This window comes from Enhydra lutris, unplaced genomic scaffold, assembly GCF_002288905.1.
Source record: "Enhydra lutris kenyoni isolate GAN:26980312 unplaced genomic scaffold, ASM228890v2 scaffoldscaffold6, whole genome shotgun sequence".
Lineage (NCBI taxonomy): Eukaryota > Metazoa > Chordata > Mammalia > Carnivora > Mustelidae > Enhydra > Enhydra lutris.
The window spans coordinates 28425127-28446309 of NW_019154090.1; the positions used below are offsets into that span (position 1 = coordinate 28425127).

Consider the following 21183-nt stretch of genomic DNA (forward strand, 5'->3'; position numbering starts at 1 on the left):
GATCTCACTTATATGTGGGAACCTAAAAAAAAAAACAACAAAACACCCAACAACCCAAGCTCACAGTTACAGAGAACAAATAAATGGTTGCCAGAATTGGGTGGGTAGGCGACCTGAGTGAAGGGTGTCAAAGGTACAAATTTTCTGTTAGAAAAGAAGTAAGTCTTGGGGAGGTCACGTACAGCACGGTGACTATAGTTAATAATACTGTATTACATATTCGAAAGTTGGTAAGAGTAAATCTTGAAAGTTCTCATCACAAGAAAAATAATTTTGTAACTATGTATGATGATAGATGTGAATTAGACTTATTGTGGTTATCATTTCATTACACATACAAATAACGAATCCTTACGTTGTATACATGAAGCTAATATTTTATGTCAATTAGATCTCAATTAAAAAAATAAGACTATGGGGAGCCTGGGTGGCTCAGTCGTTTACTGTCTGCCTCCGGTGCAGGTCGTGATCCCAGAATTCTGGGATGGAGCCCCGCATCGGGCTCCCTACCCAGCGGGAAGCCTGCTTCTCCCTCTCCCACTCCCCGTGCTTGTGTTCCCTCTCTCACTGTCTCTCTCTCTCTCTGTCAATTAAATAAACAAATATGTAAATCTTAAATAAAAATAAACATTTTTAAAAAGACTATAGACTGGATCTTTCTGACTCCACACTGAGTTCCTTCCTGACAGGAACTGGCTGTTGTTCATCTCAATCCCCCTCGATGGCAAACAGCAGGAGTCCGTCAGTACTCACGGAGCAAATGAGCGATGAGGTGCACTCTGCATTACTGCACAGTGCTTTTTAACTGAATTTTATTGTTTTATTCATCTCTATAAAAAAAGTGCCTAAAAATTAATAACCAGGGATGCCTGGGTGGTTCAGTTGGGTTAAGTGTCTGCCTTTGGCTCAGGCTGTGATCCCAGGGTCCTGGGATTGAGTCCCACATTAGGCTCCATGCTCGGCCAAGAGCCTGCTTCTCCCTCTGCCTGCTGCTCCCCCTGCTTGTGTGTTCTCTCTTCTCTCTGACAAATAAAAAATAAAATCTTCAAAAAAAAAATATACATTGAAAGTTTAAATTATACAAAAATGTTGAAAGTAGAAGAATCGCCTGAAAGGAATTCTTCTTGGCATCTAGAGTATTATTTATCTAAACGTTCCTTTATGGATGCATGAAACTAACATGTAAGTACACATGGGCTTATCATGTGATGGTTTCAGACCACAAATCAGATATGCCCGGGTTTAAAATCAAGCTCCACCTTTCTAGTGGCATGGCCTTGAGAAAATCACCCCTCTCCATGCCTCAGTTTCTTTTTCTTTTTATTTATTTATTTATGAGAGCGAGAGCTCTGCAGAAGGAGAGGGAGAAGCTGGCTCCCCGCTGAGCAGGGAGCCCCACGTAGGGCTTGATCACAGAACTCTGGGATCATGACCCCAGCCAAAAGGAAGGCAGACGCTTAACCCCAACTGAGCCACCCAGGCACGCCCGTTTCTATGGAAAAATGGAGATGATGAAGCCCTCCCTCTAGGCTTATTGCATTAAGTCTAAACAGAGCACTTAGGCTGGTGACAAACACAAAGAAACAACTCCGTGAAGACTAGCAGTTATGAACTTACAAATATATATTAAGACAAAATATGAAGTCCCATTATAGATCCTAGTTTACATTTCTTTTTTTTTTTTATGTAACAGCATGTTGTGACGGTTCCTGCGAGTACATACAGAGCTAATTCCTTCTTTTTGATGGCTATGTTATATTCAAATGCATATGTAACTAATCCCCGTCTGCTACCTGAGTATTTCTAACATTTTACTATTAGAAATAACCACAATAAAAATCCTCATTGCACACATATTGCTCCACCCTTGGGGAAGTATTTCTCTAGGATAAATTCTAGAAATGGGACTGCTGGATCCGAGTGCATGAATTTTTAACTATACGAATAAACAATGAGTTATCAAACTGCATTCCTAAAAGGCTATATCCTTTACACTTTGATCAGCGAGTGTACTTTGTTGCCTTGTGGCTGTATACACTTCAGCCAGATTCCCCAACCGTTTCTTTTGAATGTCCCAGTTGTTAACAGAATCTGGGACTTCACCCTGCTACTTCTGCATTATATCCCCTTATCTTTCCCCCAAACCATCAACAACTCCTAAGAACCTAGCAACCAATTTTCTGCAGCAAATGTTCAGGTATATAGCCTGGCGGAGAAGTTTTATACTATTCCCAGACGGGAGAGAAAGCAAGGTTGGAATTCCTGAGCCTTTTCGGAGGCCAATAGGAAGAACAAATGAAATTAGAACAATCCATTAAGTTTGGGAAACCGGGTGCCGGTATCTGCTTCCATCTTTGTTTTCTGTGACTTGGACCCTCGTTAAAGAGACAAGAGGCCACCTTTGCGGAGTCTTGCTGGGGACCGGATGTCTCCAGCGCGCCGTGTCCCCAGGGTGGTGATTTGAGTACTTAACTACTTTTGCGGCTCTTGTGATGCTTTAGGTAATAATAGAACAACAGGTGGGCGTCAGAGCCGGAAGCTGAACAGCGCCACCAAGAGGACAGGCTGCCTTAGTGGTAGCTAAATCCCTCGCCCACTTTCATTTTTAATTTTTATTTTAATCCAAGTAATAAATATACACAATGGTTAAGAGTGAGTTAGTACTACAAACCAGATCCTATGACAAGGCTTATAAGAAGAATGACACCTCCAGGTCTCATCCATGAAGCAGTAACTCATTTTGTGGTTGTCTCTTCAAACCTGTTTATAGCGGCATTTCCAAGATTTTTTAATTTTCGGCTTTTCTATTAACTTACAGCAATGGAGAGTAAGAACTTAGTTTTCCTCTCTCTCCTCTCTTTCTCTACACACACACACACTCACACACACACACACACACCCGCACACATAGACACCCTCTCCAATTTTCCCCAAATAATTACAGCATAATTTTTGGTTAAATCAATGGGCTGTTTTTACATTACAATGACAATGTAATATTATTTCCAGCTAAGTGATGTAGTTTATGATGATTACAATGTTTTTCTTCTAAATAGTTTTTGTTTTCTTGGCTTTAATAATCACTGTGTGCCTTATTTGCTTAGTTTTCTCTGTAATAGCTCCAATCCATCTCCCAATTCTTTGTCAGAACACCAATCCTTCATAACGGCCTCAGCTTTGTGCTCAGTCTAGGGGCAGGATAGTGTAATGCTGTGGTTCTTAAAGCGTGGTCAGTCCCTGGACCAGCAACGGTACAGCATCGCCTGGGACCTAGCTAAAAGATGCAAACCATGGAGCCCTACCCAAGACTTACCGATTAGCCTCCACTCTGGGGCAGGGGTCCAGCCCTCTGGTTTTTTAACTAGCCCTCCAGGGGATGCCGGTGTGTACTTGAGCTTGAGAACATCTGTATAAGGGTTAAGAGCTTGGATACCCAAACCCAAGGCTGCTGAGGGCTCGGATCCCAGGTGTCGCACTCCTTTGGGATAGAAGAGCTTCCAGGGCCCAATCTCCCCATTCACTAAATGGGGACAAACCATGTCTCCCACACAGTTGTTGGGAGCTCCTTGGCCTTGCGGAGCAACACCAACTCCAGTTTTCCTTGGGGACACCCCTCCTGGTGCCCAATGAAACTCGTTCCAGCACGGGAGGGGAGTAAACCTGGCTGCAGAGAGCCTCCCCGGGCCTTCCTGGGTCCTCTGCTCAGAACCTGCCCTCCGTGAGCCTCTTCTAGCACCCCCAGGGTCCCCCGAAGTGAAGTCCCTTCCTCTACCCCCTGTAGGAGCCTCACCTCCCCCTGCCACAAGTACCATTTTGAAGCATTCTCTGTCAGAGCCCCCTGCCACCTAGCCCCACCCCCCTCCTCCTCCCCACTCACTCTGTCCTAGCCCTCTAGAGCCATCTCCTGCCCCTCCCAGCTTCCATTCCTTCCACAGTCCTCCACTGGACACAACCTTCCCCTCCTGGGCCAGAGCTCCCCCTTTTGCCATGGAACCACCCCCATACTATCCCTGGGGCGTTCTCCTCCCCTGAAATACTGGGATGGGCAGGGAGCATCACCATTCTGCCTTCCTCCTCCCTGCAGTTCTCAGGGTGAGTACCTCTGTAAGCCTCAGATTTCCTGCTCCTTTGCTTTCTGTGGTGCTCGGTCTATCACAAGGCTTGGGAAGTCCCTAGTCTTCATCCTGGCCCACAAGTTCCCGCCTCACCACCAGCCTACCACATCTCTGTCTCCCTGTCTCCTGCCTCTCTTACCCCATTCCCTGAATTCCAGCCACACTGGCCTCCTTTGCACCGCTCTCTTCCCTTTGACACAAATGCTCTTCCAGTAGATAGGCATTTGGCTGACTCTTTTACTTCTAGTAGGTCTCTGCCAAAGGCTACCTCCTTGGAGAGGTTTTCTCAAGCCACCATTCTAAAATGGCACCTGCTCTGTCCCTTGCTATCCCTTTACAAACTGCTTCATGTCCTGTGTAGGAGTGTTATTTACGACCACATAATTCCATTATGTGTTTAAAAACCTTTTTTTTTTTTTTAAGATTTTATTTATTTGACAGAAAGAGAGAGTATGCACACAAGCAAGGGGAGAAGCAGAGGAAGAGAGAGAAGCAGGCTCCCCACTGAGCAGGGAGCCTGATGCGGGGCTCCATCCCAGGGTCCTGGGATCATGACCTGAGCCCAAGGCAGAGGCTTAACTGACTGAGCCACCCAGGTGCCCTCCATGACATTGTATGTTCTCTGTCAGCTCCTCAAAGGCAGGGGCCACTGGAAGGGCCTAGACCTCACAGCTGCCCCTCCCTTTTCCTTCATTTTTCCGGTCACTGAATGCTGGGTTCCAGTCACGTGTCTGGCACCACGTGAGGCTCCGGGGATATGGAGGCGGGCATGCGTGCTGACAGAGAAAGGTGTGGAAGAAGGCTTGCCGTAATTTTCACAGAAAATTTCACAGAGTCTGGGGTCTCTGTTCCAATCCTAGCTGGGCAACCTCCTCCCTCCTCAGTCTCTTCATCTATAAAATGGAGCTAATGATATTAGCAACCTCATGGGATTGGCATGAAAATACTTTAATTCCAGTGGCTGACAGACAACTTCAATAGCTATTGGCAATTGGTTATAAGAAGAAGAGGGTTCCTTCTGTAACTTAAGAAAAGCCAGAATAAAGAAAAAAAAAATCAGTCAAGCCATCAACAATGTTTCAAGCAGCCTGGCCCTTCTCACACACACACAAAAAGATGTACCTTCCTCGTGGTTCCCCCAGAACTTCAGATCCAATCTCACTTTTAAGACTCAAGTGGGATAGGGCACATGGGTGGCTCAGTGGGTTAAAGCCTCTGCCTTTGGCTCAGGTCATGATCCCGGGTCCTGGGATGGAGCCCCGCATCCGGCTCCCTGCTTGGCAGGAAGCCTGTTTCTCCCTCTCCCACCCTCCCCCTGCTCGTGTTCCCTCTCTCGCTGTGTCATTCTCTCTCTGTCAAATACATAAATAAAAATCTTAAAAAAAAAAAAAATCTCAGGTGAGATAACTAGCTGGGAGAAAGACTCCATTGGCCTTGCTCAACCTCTGAGGCCAGTAATGGCAGACACTGGGCCAGCCTTGCCTCAGCACCATGCAGCCTTCCAGAAGCTCTGAGTAAAGATACAGGTGTTCATGGCATGACAGGATTTGGGTTTGTCTTTTCACCTTTTAAATCAACTTTATTGCAGTATAATCTCCATACAATAAAATTCCATCACCCAGAAAATGTGGGGGCAGTCAACTCCCACCCCCAAAATAACCCACCGACGCGTTTTCTACCATGGATCAATGTTGCTTGACTTTATATTCATGGAGTCACACAACATGGACTCTTTTTAATCCTTTTTTTTTTTTTTTTTTTTTTTTACAGCTTTAATGAGGTAAAGCTGGAAAACTGACCTCCGTAAACCACACCTATTTAAAGCGTCTGATTGGAAGCGACTTTCACATATTTCCCAACCCTGGAAACGATCATGAGATAATTTCAAGATAATAAACATATCCATCAGCCCCCAAAAGTTTTCCTCACGTGCCTGCCTCCCCACCCCAACCACTAATCTGCTTTCTGTCACTGTAAACTAGTTTGCATTTTCAAGCACTGTAAAGAGAATCATGAGGTCTGTACCCTCCTGTGCCTGGTTTCTTTCATTCAGCATCATTATTTTAATTCAACCACTCCGCCCTGGCAGCATCTCACGGGATAGGAAGACCACAGTTTGGGTATCCATGTACTTCCTGATGAACATTAGAGTGTTTTCCAGTTTGGGACTCTTACGGAAAAAGCCACTACAAGCATTCTTATGAAAGTGTATTTGTGAAGATAAATTTTCATGTATCTGGGTAAATACCGAGGCATGAGGTGCTGGGCCGTAGGACAGGTGTTTATTTAACTTCATAAGAAACTGCCAAACTTTTTGTTTTGTTTTGTTTTGTTTTTCCCAAAGTGGTTGGACCACTCTACACACTCACCCGCCGTCTAAAGTTGAACATCAAGCTTGTTCCTGTTTCGCCGTTTCTAGGCTTCTTCCTGCTTCCTTAAAGCCTTACCACTAGTTTTAGCATGGCTGGCTTCAGGTGTCCCCCACCCCCACATTCATATGTTGAATTCATAAGCCCCAGTACCTTAGAATTTAACACATTTGGGGATAGGTCCTTAAAGAGATGATTAAGGTGGGGGGTGTGGGTGGCTCATGTGGTTAAGTGTCTGCCTTGGCTGGGCTCATGGTCCCAGGGTCCTGGGATGGAGCCCCGCATTGGGCTCCCTGTTCGGCGAAGAGTCTGCTTCTCCCTCTCCCTCTGTGTGCTTGCTTGATCTCTCTCTCTTTCTCTCAAATAAATAAATAAAGCTTAAAAAAAAAAATAAAGAGCTGATTAAGTTAACACAAGCCCATTAAGGTGGGACCCCAATCCAATAGGACTTGTGTCCTTACAGTAAGAGGAAAAGATACCTACACAGAGGGAAGACCTTGTGGGACAGTCAGAAGGCAAACACCATCAGGCCAAGAGAGGTCTCCGGGGAGAAACTAAACCTGCCAACACTTTGATCTTGGACTTTTAGCCTCCAGAACTGTGAAAAAATGAATTTCTGTTAAGCCACCCAGTCTGTAATATTTTGTTATGGTGGCCCTAGCAAACCAACACAGAGGACTTCCCATCACTATTTTGCAACCATTATAATAATAATTGATCCAGGCAAGAACCCTCAATGAACGCTAAAACCAGCAGGCAGAGAGTGAGATGAAAAACAGGATAGTCTCATAATATCTTCCCCCAAGATACTTTTTTTTTTCTAAGATTTTATTTATTTATTTGACAGAGAGATCACAAGTAGGAAGAGCAGCAGGCAGAGAGACGGGGAAGCAGGCTCCCCGCTGAGCAGAGAGCCAGATGCTGGGCTGGATCCCAGGGCCCTGAGATCATGACCTGAGCTGAAGGCAGAGGCTTAATCCACTGAGCCACCCAGGTGCCCCTCCCCCAAGATACTTATTAATTACAAAGGGGAAAACAGCAACTTTTCAGTGGAGTATGACGGTGGACATCATCTTAACCAAATGATCAAAGTTAATATCACTAATTTTGGGACAAACCAAGTTATGTGCCTTCTGATGGGATATACTCGGGACACAGCTTTCTCTCAGTGGCATTCCTACCAAAAATGAATCCAATCGTGAGAAAATAAAAGATTCAAATTAAGGACATCTACAAAATAACTCACCAGTACTCTTCAACAATGTCAAGGTCATGAAAGACAAAGGGTGAGGAACTAACTCCTTCTCCAGATTAAAGGAAACTAAGAAGACAGGACAGCTAAATGAAACCTGCGATCCTGAATTCGATCCTGGGGAATGGCTACATTATTGGGACAATTAGCAAAATTTAAATCTTAAAGGTGTATTAAAAGAATCATGTCATCACTAAAATTCCTGATTTTGATCATTACCCTGAGATACTGCAAGACAATGTCCAAGTTCTTAGGACATACACACAGAAGTATATCAGATAAAGGGGCATAACATCTGGAAATCCACTCTAAAATGATTTAGGGAAGAAAAGTATACGTACATATTATATACACAAACACGTGCACAAAGGAGAATATGATAACACAAACGTAGATAAATACAACAATTTGTTATTTGGGTTAAAAGTATATCAGAATTCTTGTGTTCACTTTGGCAGCATATATACTAAAAACTGAACGACACAGATTAGCACGGCCCCTGCGCAAGGGTAACACACAAATTCATGAAGAGTTCCATAGTAAAAAAGAAAGTATATGAGAATTCCTTACTACTCTTGTAACTTATATGTAAATTTTAAATTTTAACTGTCCCCACCCCCACCCCGCCGGCCCCGGGGCAAATTACATCCTTTCAATGGCCACACTATCAGAAGTGGCCAGCTCCCAAACCCAAACCCAAACCCAAAGTGCTCTTTTATTCTTTTTCTCCATTATACTTATTCATGTCAAAAATTATTGTTGGGCACCTGGGTGGCTCAGTGGGTTAAGCCTCTGCCTTTAACTCAGGTCATGATCTCAGGGTCCTGGGATCAAGTCCTGCCATCGGGCTCTCTGCTCTCTGTAGGGAGCCTGCTTTCTCCTCTCTCTCTGCCTGCCTCTCTGCCTACTTCTGATCTCTCTCTGTCAAATAAAGTAAAAATTTAAAAAAATTGTTTAGTTAATAGTACCTGACATTTACTGTGGGCAAGGTCCTGTCCTGTTCCAAGTGTACAACCACAGTGACTCCTCCGACTGCAGTTCTTCCCATCTTGCAGATGGGAACTAAGACACTGAGAAAGTTAATTAACTTGCACAAGATCACTGGTATCATGTCTCCTCCAGGGGCGTAGACAGTCAACTAAGGTAGACATTGTCTTGTTCACTGCCCTTTTCCTCTCACTTAGAACAGTGCCTAGCACATTATAGGAATTCAATAAATACTCACAGATTCAGTTTAAAAATAACGGGTACCTACTAGGCAGTGGAGTACAAAGCAGCCAATAAAACAGCACTTTCAGCCTTGCATCCAATTAGTCACTTACATATATTCATGTATACTTAGCCACTCTTAATATATGTATTTATATATAAAATTTTACATACACACACACACACACATATATTTTCTTTTTTTCAATCTGGCGCTATCGACGCTGGGAGGTTAAGGTCAGCCTTGCACCCAATTAGCCACTTACATATATTCATATATACTTAGCCACTCTTCATATATGTATTTTTATTTTTGCGTGTATTTATTTTTATATATTTTTACATATTTGTATTATGCATTTATATATTATACATATAGATTTCATTTGGAGCTATCAACGCCGGGAGGGTAAGGTCCAATCACCCATTCTGCAGAACAGAAAACTGAGGCACCGAACGGAACAATGATTTGCCCAGAATCAAGGGGCCATTGGCAGGCAGGGTGTGGATTCCAACGCAGTCCGGAAGGTTCCCAGGCGCAGCCTCTGAATCAATCAAACCGCCCAATCCAATCAACCAATCGGTATTTATTAGGCGCCTACTGCGCGCAGCTCCTCTTCACGCCGCGGAGGCGGAGGGAGGGGGCTGTGGTGGGCAGGCAGCCGCGGAGACCGGAGGACGCCGCGGATCGCCGGAATTTGGCGCCTATTTTTTGTTGGCTGGGTGTTCTCGCCTGTGATTGGGCCGCGGCGCGGCGTGCCCGGTGCGCCGGGCTGCGGCTGCTCTGTCGACCTTGGCAAGACCCGGGCGGCGCCGTGCGCGACGGGCCTCCCGGGGGATGGGCCACCAGGAGCCCCCGCTGGCCCGAGTGCGGGCGGGAGGTGCGGCTTATATAAACAGGTTATGTAAAGGTCTCAGCTGGCGCGAACACGTGGAGAGCCGCGGGAGTCCGGACACCCGGGTCCCCCGCGCGAGCGCCGCCGCCACCACCCGTGCTGCAGCAGGTTCCGGCGCACACCCGGCCGGACCCGCCGCCTCTCGCCCCGCTCCGTACCAGAGGCAGCCCTGGTCCGGAGCGGACCATCCCCAGCCCCGGGCGCCAGGGGGGAAACGGGCCGCCCGGAAGTGGCGGGACGCCGGCCAGGTAAGGACGCAGGCGGCGCAGTCAAAGCAGCCGCCGAGGCTGGAGCCACCTCCGCCCTCTCGGGCGCTTGGGGAGGGCAATTGTTTCCCCAGTTTGGCGGGCTCGGGGACGCGGTACTTTTAAACCAACCTCCTCCACCCGCCGCCCTCGGGGACTTGGGTCGGTCCGCGGAGCTCCACTCAGGCTTAATTCAATGGACTGTTTACACCCGGGAGAACCCAAGGCGGGATGTGAGGAGGGGAATCGCAGATGGGACCAGGCAGTGGAAAAGATTTCCAAAGTCAGAGTTACCTCTTAAGGCAATTTTCTTAAGTCGTGAAGACTGCTGGTCCTCGTTTTTCCTACTCTTAGGCAACAGATTAACTGGGAAGGGGGGGTGTTTTGCCTTTCTTTCCGGTTCCCCCTCTGAGCCACAGCCTAGTGGTTTCGTCCTTCCCGCTTTCTCCTCCCCTCCCCCGTTCAGTCAGCGGCTGCGGCTTCCGTCTTAAAGGGGCCGCGGCGGCCGGAGGAGGTGGAGGTGGGACGCCCTACGGCCTGCGCTCCTTTCCTTCCTGCTTCGGCCTAACTTGGTTAACCGATTCTTTCGCCCGCAGGTCACAATCCAGGGTCCCGCTCCTCCGCGTCTCGGGGCCGGACGGAGGGATGAGGCAGGGGGGACCCAGGCAGCACCGTTGCTGCTCCCCCCGCCGCCCGCAGCCATGGAAACGGGGGAGGAGGACGGCGCCCGCAGAGGTACACAAAGCCCCGAGCGGAAAAGGCGAAGCCCAGTGCCGCGGGCGCCCAGCGCGAAGCTGAGGCCGGCGGCGGCCCAGGCCATGGATCCGGTGGCGGCCGAGGCCCCGGGCGAGGCCTACCTGGCGCGGCGGCGGCCAGAGGGTGGCGGCGGGTCGGCGCGTCCGCGGTACAGCCTGTTGGCGGAGATCGGGCGCGGCAGCTACGGCGTGGTTTACGAGGCAGTGGCCGGGCGCAGTGGGGCCCGGGTGGCGGTCAAGAAGATCCGCTGCGACGCCCCCGAGAACGTGGAGCTGGCGCTGGCCGAATTCTGGGCCCTGACCAGCCTCAAGCGGCGCCACCAGAACGTCGTGCAGTTTGAGGAGTGCGTCCTGCAGCGTAACGGGCTAGCCCAGCGCATGAGCCACGGCAACAAGAGCTCGCAGCTGTACCTGCGCCTGGTGGAGACCTCGCTCAAAGGTAGGAGCGCCGCCGGCCGTCCCGCCCGCAGGGGACCTGATCCCACAGCTCTGGACGGCTCGGCCCTGGCGGACCCCCAGACCCTTAGGCCCTGGTCCCGGTCCTGTCAGCCTGGGCCCAGACACGCCCTCCTCGGGGACCCAGACGTTTAGGCCCTTTTCTCCCCTCAGGACCCCGGATCGGTCCCTGGCACAAACGGGAGCTGGTACTTTAGTAAAAAGGGGCTCGTTGAGTGCTCACCGTTATCTTAGTTAAGTGCTCAGTGAAGGTGGACTGTTAGTGTCAAACTTCTAGTATTCTGAGTTTCCACTGGGAGATGAGGGGGATTGGGCTGAGTTGGTGGAAGAACTTCACAGCCCCCTTTCTAGGGCCTCTTCTCTTTCCTTCCCCAAACTAAAAGAACTTTGCTGGACCCACCCACACCCCCTCCCTGCCTGGTTCCAAATGTCCTGACACCCTTCAGCTCCACCCCCAAACTCTTCTCAGTCTTCTGTTTTCCTCTGAGATTCCCCCCGCCCAGCACATCCCAAGGCAGTCAAGCAAACCGGTGGGTTTCCTGGCTAAGTCCTCTGGGGCCTGCTGGATAATAACCCCCGCCCCAGGTGGGCCTAGAGCTGTCACATAACACAAAACATCTTTTTTCCTCCTTTCCTCCGTTTTCCATACTTTTTGTAAACCCTCTGAGGCTGGCTGGCTTGGGTGTTTTATAGGGAAGATGGGCTTTGGGGAAGCAAGGGGGTTGCAGTCGTTGGAGGGCTAATCCTAACTTCTGGGTTTTAGTTGCAGTTAGTTGCACTCAGTTAGGGAGTGAGTTCATCTTTGAGTGCCCAGTACTCACATGTCTTGTTCAGACTGAAAATTGGCCAAGGATCTCTAAAGACAGGAGAGGGCCAGGGGGCTGCAAAGATCTTAGGAGACTTTCTTAGGGGAGAGGTTAAGCGTCCCATCTATGTCCTAGATGTCCTGTAGAGTGACTTTGGGTAATAACTTTTAAAAGTAAATTCTCTCCTCTTTCTATACATGGAGAAACTAAGGATTAGAGGTAGTAAACAAATACAAGTTGATGAGGTTAATCAGCTTGTAAGGAGAGTTGGGATTTCCTTACAGGTTTTCAGAGCGTAAGTGACATAAACCCAGATCTATCTTGATTCAAGGCCTAGATCCTTTCATATGGGTAATGATGCCCTCGCTTCCCCGAGAATAAACTGGAACTGACCTTTATTTGGGGTGGGGTTGGACAGGGCATTTTGTTTGTGGAGTTTTTGCCCAATTTTAAACATCCTGCAACCCATCCCAGGAGAACTCCGTCCCATTTTAAGTCTGTTGTTTGACAGTGGACTGGGGGATTTGATCAGTATCACTGGGAGTCCTTTTTCAAAATAGGTTTTCACTTTGTATGCCCAGCCCTGCCCTCATCCATTCTGAAAAGCCCACCCTCTCTCCCCAGGGTGAATATATTTGTTTTGAAAAGACTTTCCAGGAGATTCCTTGAAGCTTACCTGTATCGTGCAAGCTATTCACTTCCATCCTTAGACTGTCTTCTCCACTATGATTAACCAATAGTTTGGACTTCATAATACATGACTGCTCTGGGATGTGGGAATTCACTTTGCCAATGATCCCCTTCTACCCTCAATTCTTTGAGGCCAATCTTGAAACTTCCACCCAGGTGGGGAAGTCTTGGCTTCCCCCTCCTCACACGTAGATACTGCAGATTCTCTCACATGTAGAATTTGTCAGAACTCCACAGTAAACGGTGGCAGTATAACCTCCTGGTTAATAGCCTAGGCTTTGTGTTTGGACTCACTTTAAGTGATGGCTTGTCTGCACTGACTGCAGGAGGTATGGGACAAGTTGTTTAAAACCTCTAGGGAGCATTCCTTTATCAGTAAGATAAGGGTGCCTGTGTTCTCGAGTTGCTGTGCAGCCTGGGAATGTCCCTAAGTGCTCTGATAAGGAGGAACTCAGCAAGTTGAGTCCACGTTTTGTGTCCTCTTTCATCATGCCCTTTGAGATTCATTCACTGTGCTCTTGTTCAAGTTTGACCGTGGAACACATCCCGTTGTCTGGGTTGTTAGTAACACCAGGTTGAGAGACAACACTGGTATTTTCTGTCTCCCTTTGTGAGTTAAAACAGGTCTAGAGCAACAAAATAATTTTGTTTTAGGTCATACACTTCAGTCGCCCTTTCACTTGTTGGGCCTCTTCAAAATATTTGATCTCTGCTTTGGGTCAGGCAATGTTGAGGGCTCAGAGAAGGAGCAATCAAGGGAAGGGTGCACAGCTAGCTGCTGAAACTGACATTGAAATTTACATGTCAAATGTTAATTTAGCAAGCAGTAAATAGGCATTGTTTTTTGCTATTAGTATTAAAGTGAAGAACAAAAAGACCCACATTGCTCTTAGGTAAGTTTTCCTGCCTTCGGCTTCCAGAATTGGGCAGTCTTAATCAGCCCTGGGGCGCTGGATTTACAGCTTGCTGATATCACTCCCGAAAAGTCCAAGAGCTGGGAGGACTCTTAGAGATAATCTGGTTCAGCCTTGTCATTAAACAACTCCTGTGCAGTCACCTTTTGCCCAGCCTCTTGCAATTTAGAATAATTTTGAAATAGACCAAAAAAGTGTTAATCTGTCTTAAAGTCTCTTTTGAACTAAATCTACATGGTTTTACAGAGTCCTCAGAGTTGCATTTTGGGTGGTGGGGTCGTGGCAGCCTTTGCCCCAGAGGAACTCAATTTGGAAAGTTTGAGCACCTGGAGAAGACTTTAAGTGCTAATCAGAGTCACAGGAGGGAAAGGCTAGTTGTCTGGTTAGCGAGGGCTTTCCACAGAGTGTTGTACAGGATTAACAGGAATGATAATCTAGAGTTAGCTAGGAGTTGGCAGAAAAGATAGGCTTGAAAGAAGGTAGAGAAGGAGTGGGATTTATTTTACAAAGGGCTGAATAGGGAATAATTGGGATTTTTTCCCTCTTCAGTATCAGCACTCTAGTGAATATGCAGAAGGCATCTCTGTAGTCTTAAGAAATTATTTGACCTGTAAATCCAATATCAAAAAGAAAAAAGAAACTTGTTAGTGCAGTTCTTAGGCTTATCCAACTTTGATAGCCTATAGGTCTCCTGTCCTTCCTTTCTCTCTGAATGTTGAACAAACACATAGAGCGTTGTGTAGTGAAGAGGAGTTCCAGGGTCAGTGGTGGTCTTGGAACCCTGATCTGGCCTTCTGCTTCACAGGGAGGGAAACAAGCCTAGGAAAGAGACAGGACTCGCCTCATATGAATGAGTGAGTGGTAGCATTCAAACTAGCTCCGGACTTTCTTAAACCAGGTTAACAATCCTGTAAATTACTCTGTTGATGCGTTGATGTCTTTGTTAGCTTTCAAGTACTTGTCACAAGAAACAGGAGTTAAAGCATAAACAGTTTGCTCTATGGCCTTGTTTCTATTGCCAAAGGACCCTGTCCTGAATGTACCTAAAACTGAATTCTAGCTTGCTGCCACTTAGAAGATAGCAGGCAAGCCTCATTGTCAGACTAAATTCAAATTCCTGAATGCTGTCTAACGCACACACTGATCCTTCTGACAGCGATGAATACGTTAATATGTATAATATATCATCTTCACGACAAACCCAAGGCTTATAAGGCCAAATAAGTTTGGAAAAGCTTTGGGGGGGTCTAGCTTATCCCATCTTAGTAGGACACTGGTTCTGCTTTACCAACTATTTCACGTTTACCATGCTTAAGAGATCTTAGGCAGTTTCGCATGGGTAGGAATCAAGGCCCTTGGGAGGTCAGGTCTGTGCCTTTGTGCCTAGTGGTGACTGTGAGCCAGGCACTGCGGAGAGGCCATGCGAAGTTTCCTCCATGAGGCATGCAGAAGACACAGTCCCAGATGACCGCAGCTCAAGGTCCGAAGTGATGGGTAGCCGCTCAGACCCTAGAAAGTGGCTCTGAATTCTTTTACTATGGCTTGGGGCTCAGAAAGGCAGAGAGCCGGGCAGTGATGTTCAGCTACTCGGACATAGATCCAAGCTGTCATTCAGGGTCTTAGAAATGAACGGGACACAACAGGGCACGAGCATTGACAGGGAGCCCCAAGGTTTGGCTTCCACTTTTCACCCTGTTAGTAAGAGCTACAGCTTACTGATGGCTGTGGGCCGGTGCTGCGCTAGGCTTTATACCCATTAACTGCTTCAACCCTCACAACCCCCTTTTGAAGTCGGTGCTATAATGACCCCTGTTTTACAGGTGAGGAGACCGAGGTTAGCAGAATTGCCCCGTGTAAAGCAGATAACCAAGCTGAGGTCTGAGCACAGGCTTTCAGGCTTGAGTCCGCGCTTTCCATCAGCTGTGCTGCACTCTTGGGACAGGTGGCTTAAATTCTGGGTTCATCTGTTTTTCTTGGTTGTTAAACGGGCATAATCACATTTTACTCAGAAATTAATGGCTGCTGTTTATTTTTTAATTAGGTGCTAATCAGTACTGGGCACTGCTAGTCTCAACAGGGGGTGTCTCCCCTGTGTCTTGGCTTCCAGGGACCCTGTTCCTCCTTTCTGGTCTGTCTTTGAGACAGCCACGCAGACTTCTCTCTTCCTGCTGCCTGCCTGCCTTCTGAGTGAGCTGGGAATTTTAGATACCAGCCTCAGGAGACAGGAACAACCCTTGCTTAATTGAGAGTTTTGGCTAATTGGGTTGCACAGGATAGGGTTTTTCTTGTGTAAATTTCCAAGAATTGCTTAGCTTCCTGTAAAATAATGAGTTCACTCTCCTCTCAGATTTGGCCTTTGGTGGGGTCCTTCGTGACTCAAAAATCTTGGATCCTCACCTGGTTGTCTTTAATGTGCACATCTACGTGGCTACTACTAGAACTTTCCCTGGTTGTTGGCTGTTTGTTGTTGTTTTGTTTTAAGCCTCTAGCTCACAGTTCTCCTCTTGCTTCATTTCACCCAATTACTGAGCCCCTGGTATGTGTGAGGCGGACCGTGAGGAGTGCAGAGACCTGGTTTCCCTCCCCTGTGAGCGCGCAGGCATGGAGGAGACTTGGATGGAGCACGACGGACATTACTTCACCTCAGCCTCTGAGAGATGCTGTAGGGGAACAATTTCGAGGAATGTGGACTCAATTGAGGGAAGGGAAGGATGAGTTGTAAAAGGGTAGATGGAAGCAATCCTGGCAAGGGTGAGATCTAGGTAAGTAGGAAGGCCCTCGTGTGGAGAGAAAAATGGGCCAGGGCCTCCAGAGGTTACTTCCTTCCCCATCTCTGCTTGGCTGGCAGAGTCTGCATTTTACCAAGACCCCTGGAATGTTCCAGGCCTAATAGCTAGGCTTAGTATTCTCATGCTTGTTGTCATTTAATCCCCCCACTTGAAGTTGGTGTTTTTGTAACCTGGTCTTATACAGGAGAAAATCCGGATCCATCAAGGTCAGGTAACTCTTCCAGGTCCACCAGCAAAGGGTCAGGGTCTAGATCTACATCTAGAAGCTCTTCCAAGGTTCTGTGTGCTTGACCTGCTGCAACCTTACAACTGCCCAAGGGCTGCCCCTGGTGTCCAGACACATTAACATAATTCATATCGAGTCCTTCGTTGTGTGCTCTGGTGTCCAGGTTCCATGCAAGATGCTTCCTAGATCACAGTTAAGCCTTACAGTAACCCAGTGAGGTAGATTCTCCCTGGAATATGGATAATGAAACAGATTCATAGTCTTAAGACCTTTGCCCAGGGTCACATAGCCATGGAAGTGAACCATGGGGGTGCCCACCTTGGGCCTGGGAGGCTCCATAGCCCTTGTCCTGTCTGTCTCTCCTGTTAGGCCTGAAGGTTCTTGGCCCTTGGCGTCTGTAGGACACTGTGTCTTGTCTTGGCAGTCACTGTCTGGGGTTGATTGTCTAGTGCACAATGACATTTGACTAATCTTGTGAAGTGCTTTGAACACACCCAGTGTGTTGATACTGGACCCAGCCTCTTTATAGTGACAGGACACAGCCCAAGGTCATTGAGACAGTGACCAGGGCTTGGTCTGTGTGCTCATCTTTCTTTAGAAGAAGAGCTTGTCTTGGGAAGGGGGCCTTGTCTTCAGCTTCTCCGGACTGATTTTCAGCAGAGCCACTTCTTTAAAAAATACATATTAATATATAGCTTTTAACTAAGCAAAAACAGGGCTGGCTATAGTCATAATGAATTCAGAGTTCATTTTTCAAGGCTTTTTTTTCCCCCAACCCTTTTTCTTAAAATTGTAATTTTATGTTCTGTTTTTTTCATTTCCCATTAAACTTGCTTCTTACCTGTTATGTGACCTCCTCTTTTGACTCTTTATTTAAGAAAATTAGAAGTAGAACATGGCCCTTTAAAGCATTCAACCAAGTGGCAGTGCCATAATTAACCATTAAGTCTTCTCAGGACATTCTTCTCAAACCTTCACTTTGACCCTGTAGTTCAGAATACCCATTCTGGGTGCTTTGGGAGCTTGCCGTGACCTTTTTGTTGCTGTCAGTGATCGGGGTTTTGTTTGTTCTCGGCTTTTGTGTTTTTGGTACTCTTCTTAGAAGAAATTCCTCCAGTGAGATTTTCTTTTATGTCCAGTGGATTGAGCAGTTTTAGGACTTGGTGATCCATACTCCTGAACTTGGCACATTCAAGTCAAAGTCCTAATTAGTGCCCTACTGTGAAATGAATCTGCGGGTCTGTGGTGGGACCCTCAGCATGAGGGACTTGGTGAACGTGAAACTCCTTGGGGGCATAGGTCTGTGAACTTAACAGAGAAACTCTGTCAGCAGTGGACAGTAGAACATCTAGGCTGTAGGATCATGGTTAGGAATCCGGGCCATAGAGCCTGGGCGCCGTCTCCTACTGGCGGTAAGACCACAGGCAAGTAATTAATTTTGGGCCTTTGTTTCCTCCCCTGTAAAAGGGGATGTAATTACGGTCTCAGTAGATAGGGGTTTGGAGTAAGAAGAGGGGATTGGCCAGAGTACTCTCTCAATGTTTCCTTCCTGTCACAGAGGACATGTGATGTTACTAAATTCTACTGATTCTAAACCTCCCAGCACCTTCCCTGCCCCCTGCCACTCCTTCCCTCTTCTCCCTTGCAAGCCTCACTTCTTGGGGGTTTCCGAAACTGATGAATCCCCTCAGCTGCCTGGCGGTCTTCCACCTCTAACTCCTCATGCCCGCAGAGGGAACATGTGGCAGGGATTTTTAGACCTGCTGTCACACATGGCAGCATCTTGGCCGTGAGAACCCAGCGTGTATACACGGTAGTGCTGTTAGCAGCCCGTGTGTCTTACTTAAACGGTAGGTCTTAAAATTGGTCACTTAAGACTCTGTAAGCAGGATATCGTTCTAAAACGTGCCAAGAACTTTTAATTCCTGTTGCTTAGCGCCTAAGTTCAAATCCTTCAATCTGCTGGACTCCCATTTCTTAGGACCCTACTCCAGAGGCTTCTGCTCCAGGCTCCTTTCTGCACATCTCCTGCTCTATCTCTCTGTGCTGATCCCAGATGACTTGGGTACCTTGCTGTGAGCTCACGCCTGTGGTGTGCTCACTCTCCATCCCAGGAGACACTGCTCAAGGGCCATCCTTGACAGATCTTCAGGCTGCCTCTCTCCCAACCACTTTGTCCACTCCTTGGGTGGAATCACACCCTATTCCTTGTTCTCATCGCCATAGGCCGGCATTCTGTTTCTAATGACTGGAAGCCTGAACTAAGGCAGAGACGACTGCTGATCTCCTCTCTGGTGTCTCACAAGCAGTGTGTGCCCAGGAAGTATTTAAATGGAATTGACTAGAGTGAAGAAATTCCAGCTTCTGGAGGCAGCTTGGGAATAGGCTTGTAAGGCCCTGGGTATGGTGTATCCCTTTCTAGGAGGGGCCTGCTGTCCGGAAGCTCACACTGACTTCTCCTTATCCCAAGCCTGCGGGCCTTGAGTTTCTGAACAAGGCAGGCCATGTTTTATTGGGAGCCACCTGCTTGACTTGTTTTTTTTTCCCCCATTTTCTCTGTCTCCCTTTGAACTGTGGCATAGAATGTTTTGAAACAGTTTCTTCTGTGGTCTCCAGGCCATTGGACTTGAGGGGAAGGTAATGAACCTGTCCTGAAGGTAGGCCTGTCTCTCTATAATCACAGTGTGTTTCTTAGCCCCCTGGACCCGGGTGACAGCATCATGTTGTGGAAGGACTTGGCAGCAGAGGCTCATGTCTAACCCAGCCAGCCATGGCCATGATCTTGGGCAAGTTCTTTAACCTTCCTCTTGGTTTGCCCACCTGTAAAAGCGTGTCTGGGGAGCTGAAATGACTCACACTCTTAGCCTTTAGGGCTTGGAAACCAGTTGCCTGTCAGGTGAATTGACCTCAAATCCTTAACACTTCCAGGGAACTTTCCATCTTTTCTCTCTCGCTCTGGGAAGCTAAGTCTTTGACTCCCTCACCTTACAGAACTGTCAGGCTGTACCAAACAAGGGAATTACAAAATTTAAGTTTGTTTCTATCCACTCAAAACACTGTAAGCTTCTCGTGGGGATTCTGCCCCACTTGGTGTGTGTGTATTCCAGTTCTCCGTCCTGAAATTGGTGGGGAGGCACAGGCAGGCTTGGCGACCGCTGAGACAGATGGGTGCTGAAGCTGCCTGGGACCGTCTGACCTTCACGAGCCCCTGCTGACTGGTGAAGCCCAGGGATGTGTCTCCAGGAATCCGTGTCCTTGCAGGACCATGGACTGGTCATCCCTGAAAGTTCGAGCACTTTTTCTCCTGCAGTGTGTAGTCACTGTGGTAAATTAGAAGGGAAAGCCTTTGGTCAGAGGAGGGAGATCAGGCAAGCATCGAGTAGGTTGGCATTGAGGCAGGGTATATAAAGGTACACCAGCAGAGATTTGGGGAGAGGGAAGGCTTTCTAGGGAGCGAGCGCCCCGAAACCACATGGTCTGGCTAGAGCTTGGGCTTAACTATTTACAGCCTGAGCAGTAGGATATAATGATCCACATTTTCATTTTCTGATTTCAGTATCCTCTGTTCCCTAGCATGTGCAGGCTTCATTCTGTGGCCTCTAGCCCCGGGGTTACTGGGACCTGTGGATTCCTTGGACTTGGCTGAGGCCCAGTGGGGATGTTACTGATGGTCAGGATGTCCTCTCCCTGAAGTACCTGAGTCTCTGCAAAATCTGTTTCTTGTCTGTGACTTAACTCCTAGGAATACGTGGTGGCGGTGTCCCTCTCAGTGTGGTGGAGGTGACAGAGGCTCACAGAGCTTCTGCCATCTTTCCCAATCTCTGCCCAAGGTTCTTCCCTTGGTATCCATCTCCCCCATGTTTTCCTTTGAGCTGGGAGGTGACCCAGTTAACCAGGGGGCAGAACTGGCATCTGACCCCAGCCTCACCACCTAGCCTGGGCCCTTCCTGTGACTTTACCCTGGCTGGCTTCTCCACAGGAACACATGAGGCCCGAGGTGAGGCCAGCAGGGGCCCAGGTGGGCAGTCTGTCTGAAGGAAGGGGCTGGAATTCCCGCATGCCTCTCCTGTTTGTGAGTGGACAGCTGGGGATTCCTGCGTGAAAACACAATGTGTGGTTTCTGATGAAATGAGCCCATGGCCCTGGCCCATGCGGGGGAGTCTTCTTGCCTCCCGGACAAGTAGCCACCCTCCCTGGTTTTCCATTCTGTCATGCTCCCTGATGCTGGGTCTGATTCTGAGCCCGCTTCTTCCTGTCCAGCGCTTTCCTCTGAACAAACAGCCCCTCCTGTAGCATCTCCCGAGCTCAGCTCATTTCCCCCAGAGCGAGCTCTAGGGTCCCTAACCCAAACCCCATACCCCCAGGACACTTGTTTACCCTTCTTTTCTTTCTCTGGGTTCTCATAATCTGGACTTACAATGTAGTCTGTTTTGCAGGCTTGTTTTCTTTTTACTTGGGTTG

The 21183-nt window shown here is 47.9% G+C and overlaps 1 protein-coding gene across 2 annotated transcripts in view; it reads left to right on the plus strand.

Moving 5' to 3' along the window:
• Window positions 1-9777: 9777 nt before the first annotated feature.
• The window catches only part of LOC111141781 (serine/threonine kinase 35), a 42163-nt gene continuing 30757 nt past the window's right edge, over window positions 9778-21183 (plus strand). The window contains exons 1-2 of one of the 2 annotated variants that reach the window (XM_022494590.1): window positions 9778-10089; window positions 10683-11280. In XM_022494590.1, the coding sequence (XP_022350298.1) occupies window positions 9784-10089; window positions 10683-11280 (904 nt within the window). In that variant the 5' untranslated portion in view covers window positions 9778-9783. The remainder of the gene's footprint in view (window positions 10090-10682; window positions 11281-21183) is intronic. The other variant, XM_022494589.1, reaches the window with a different exon arrangement.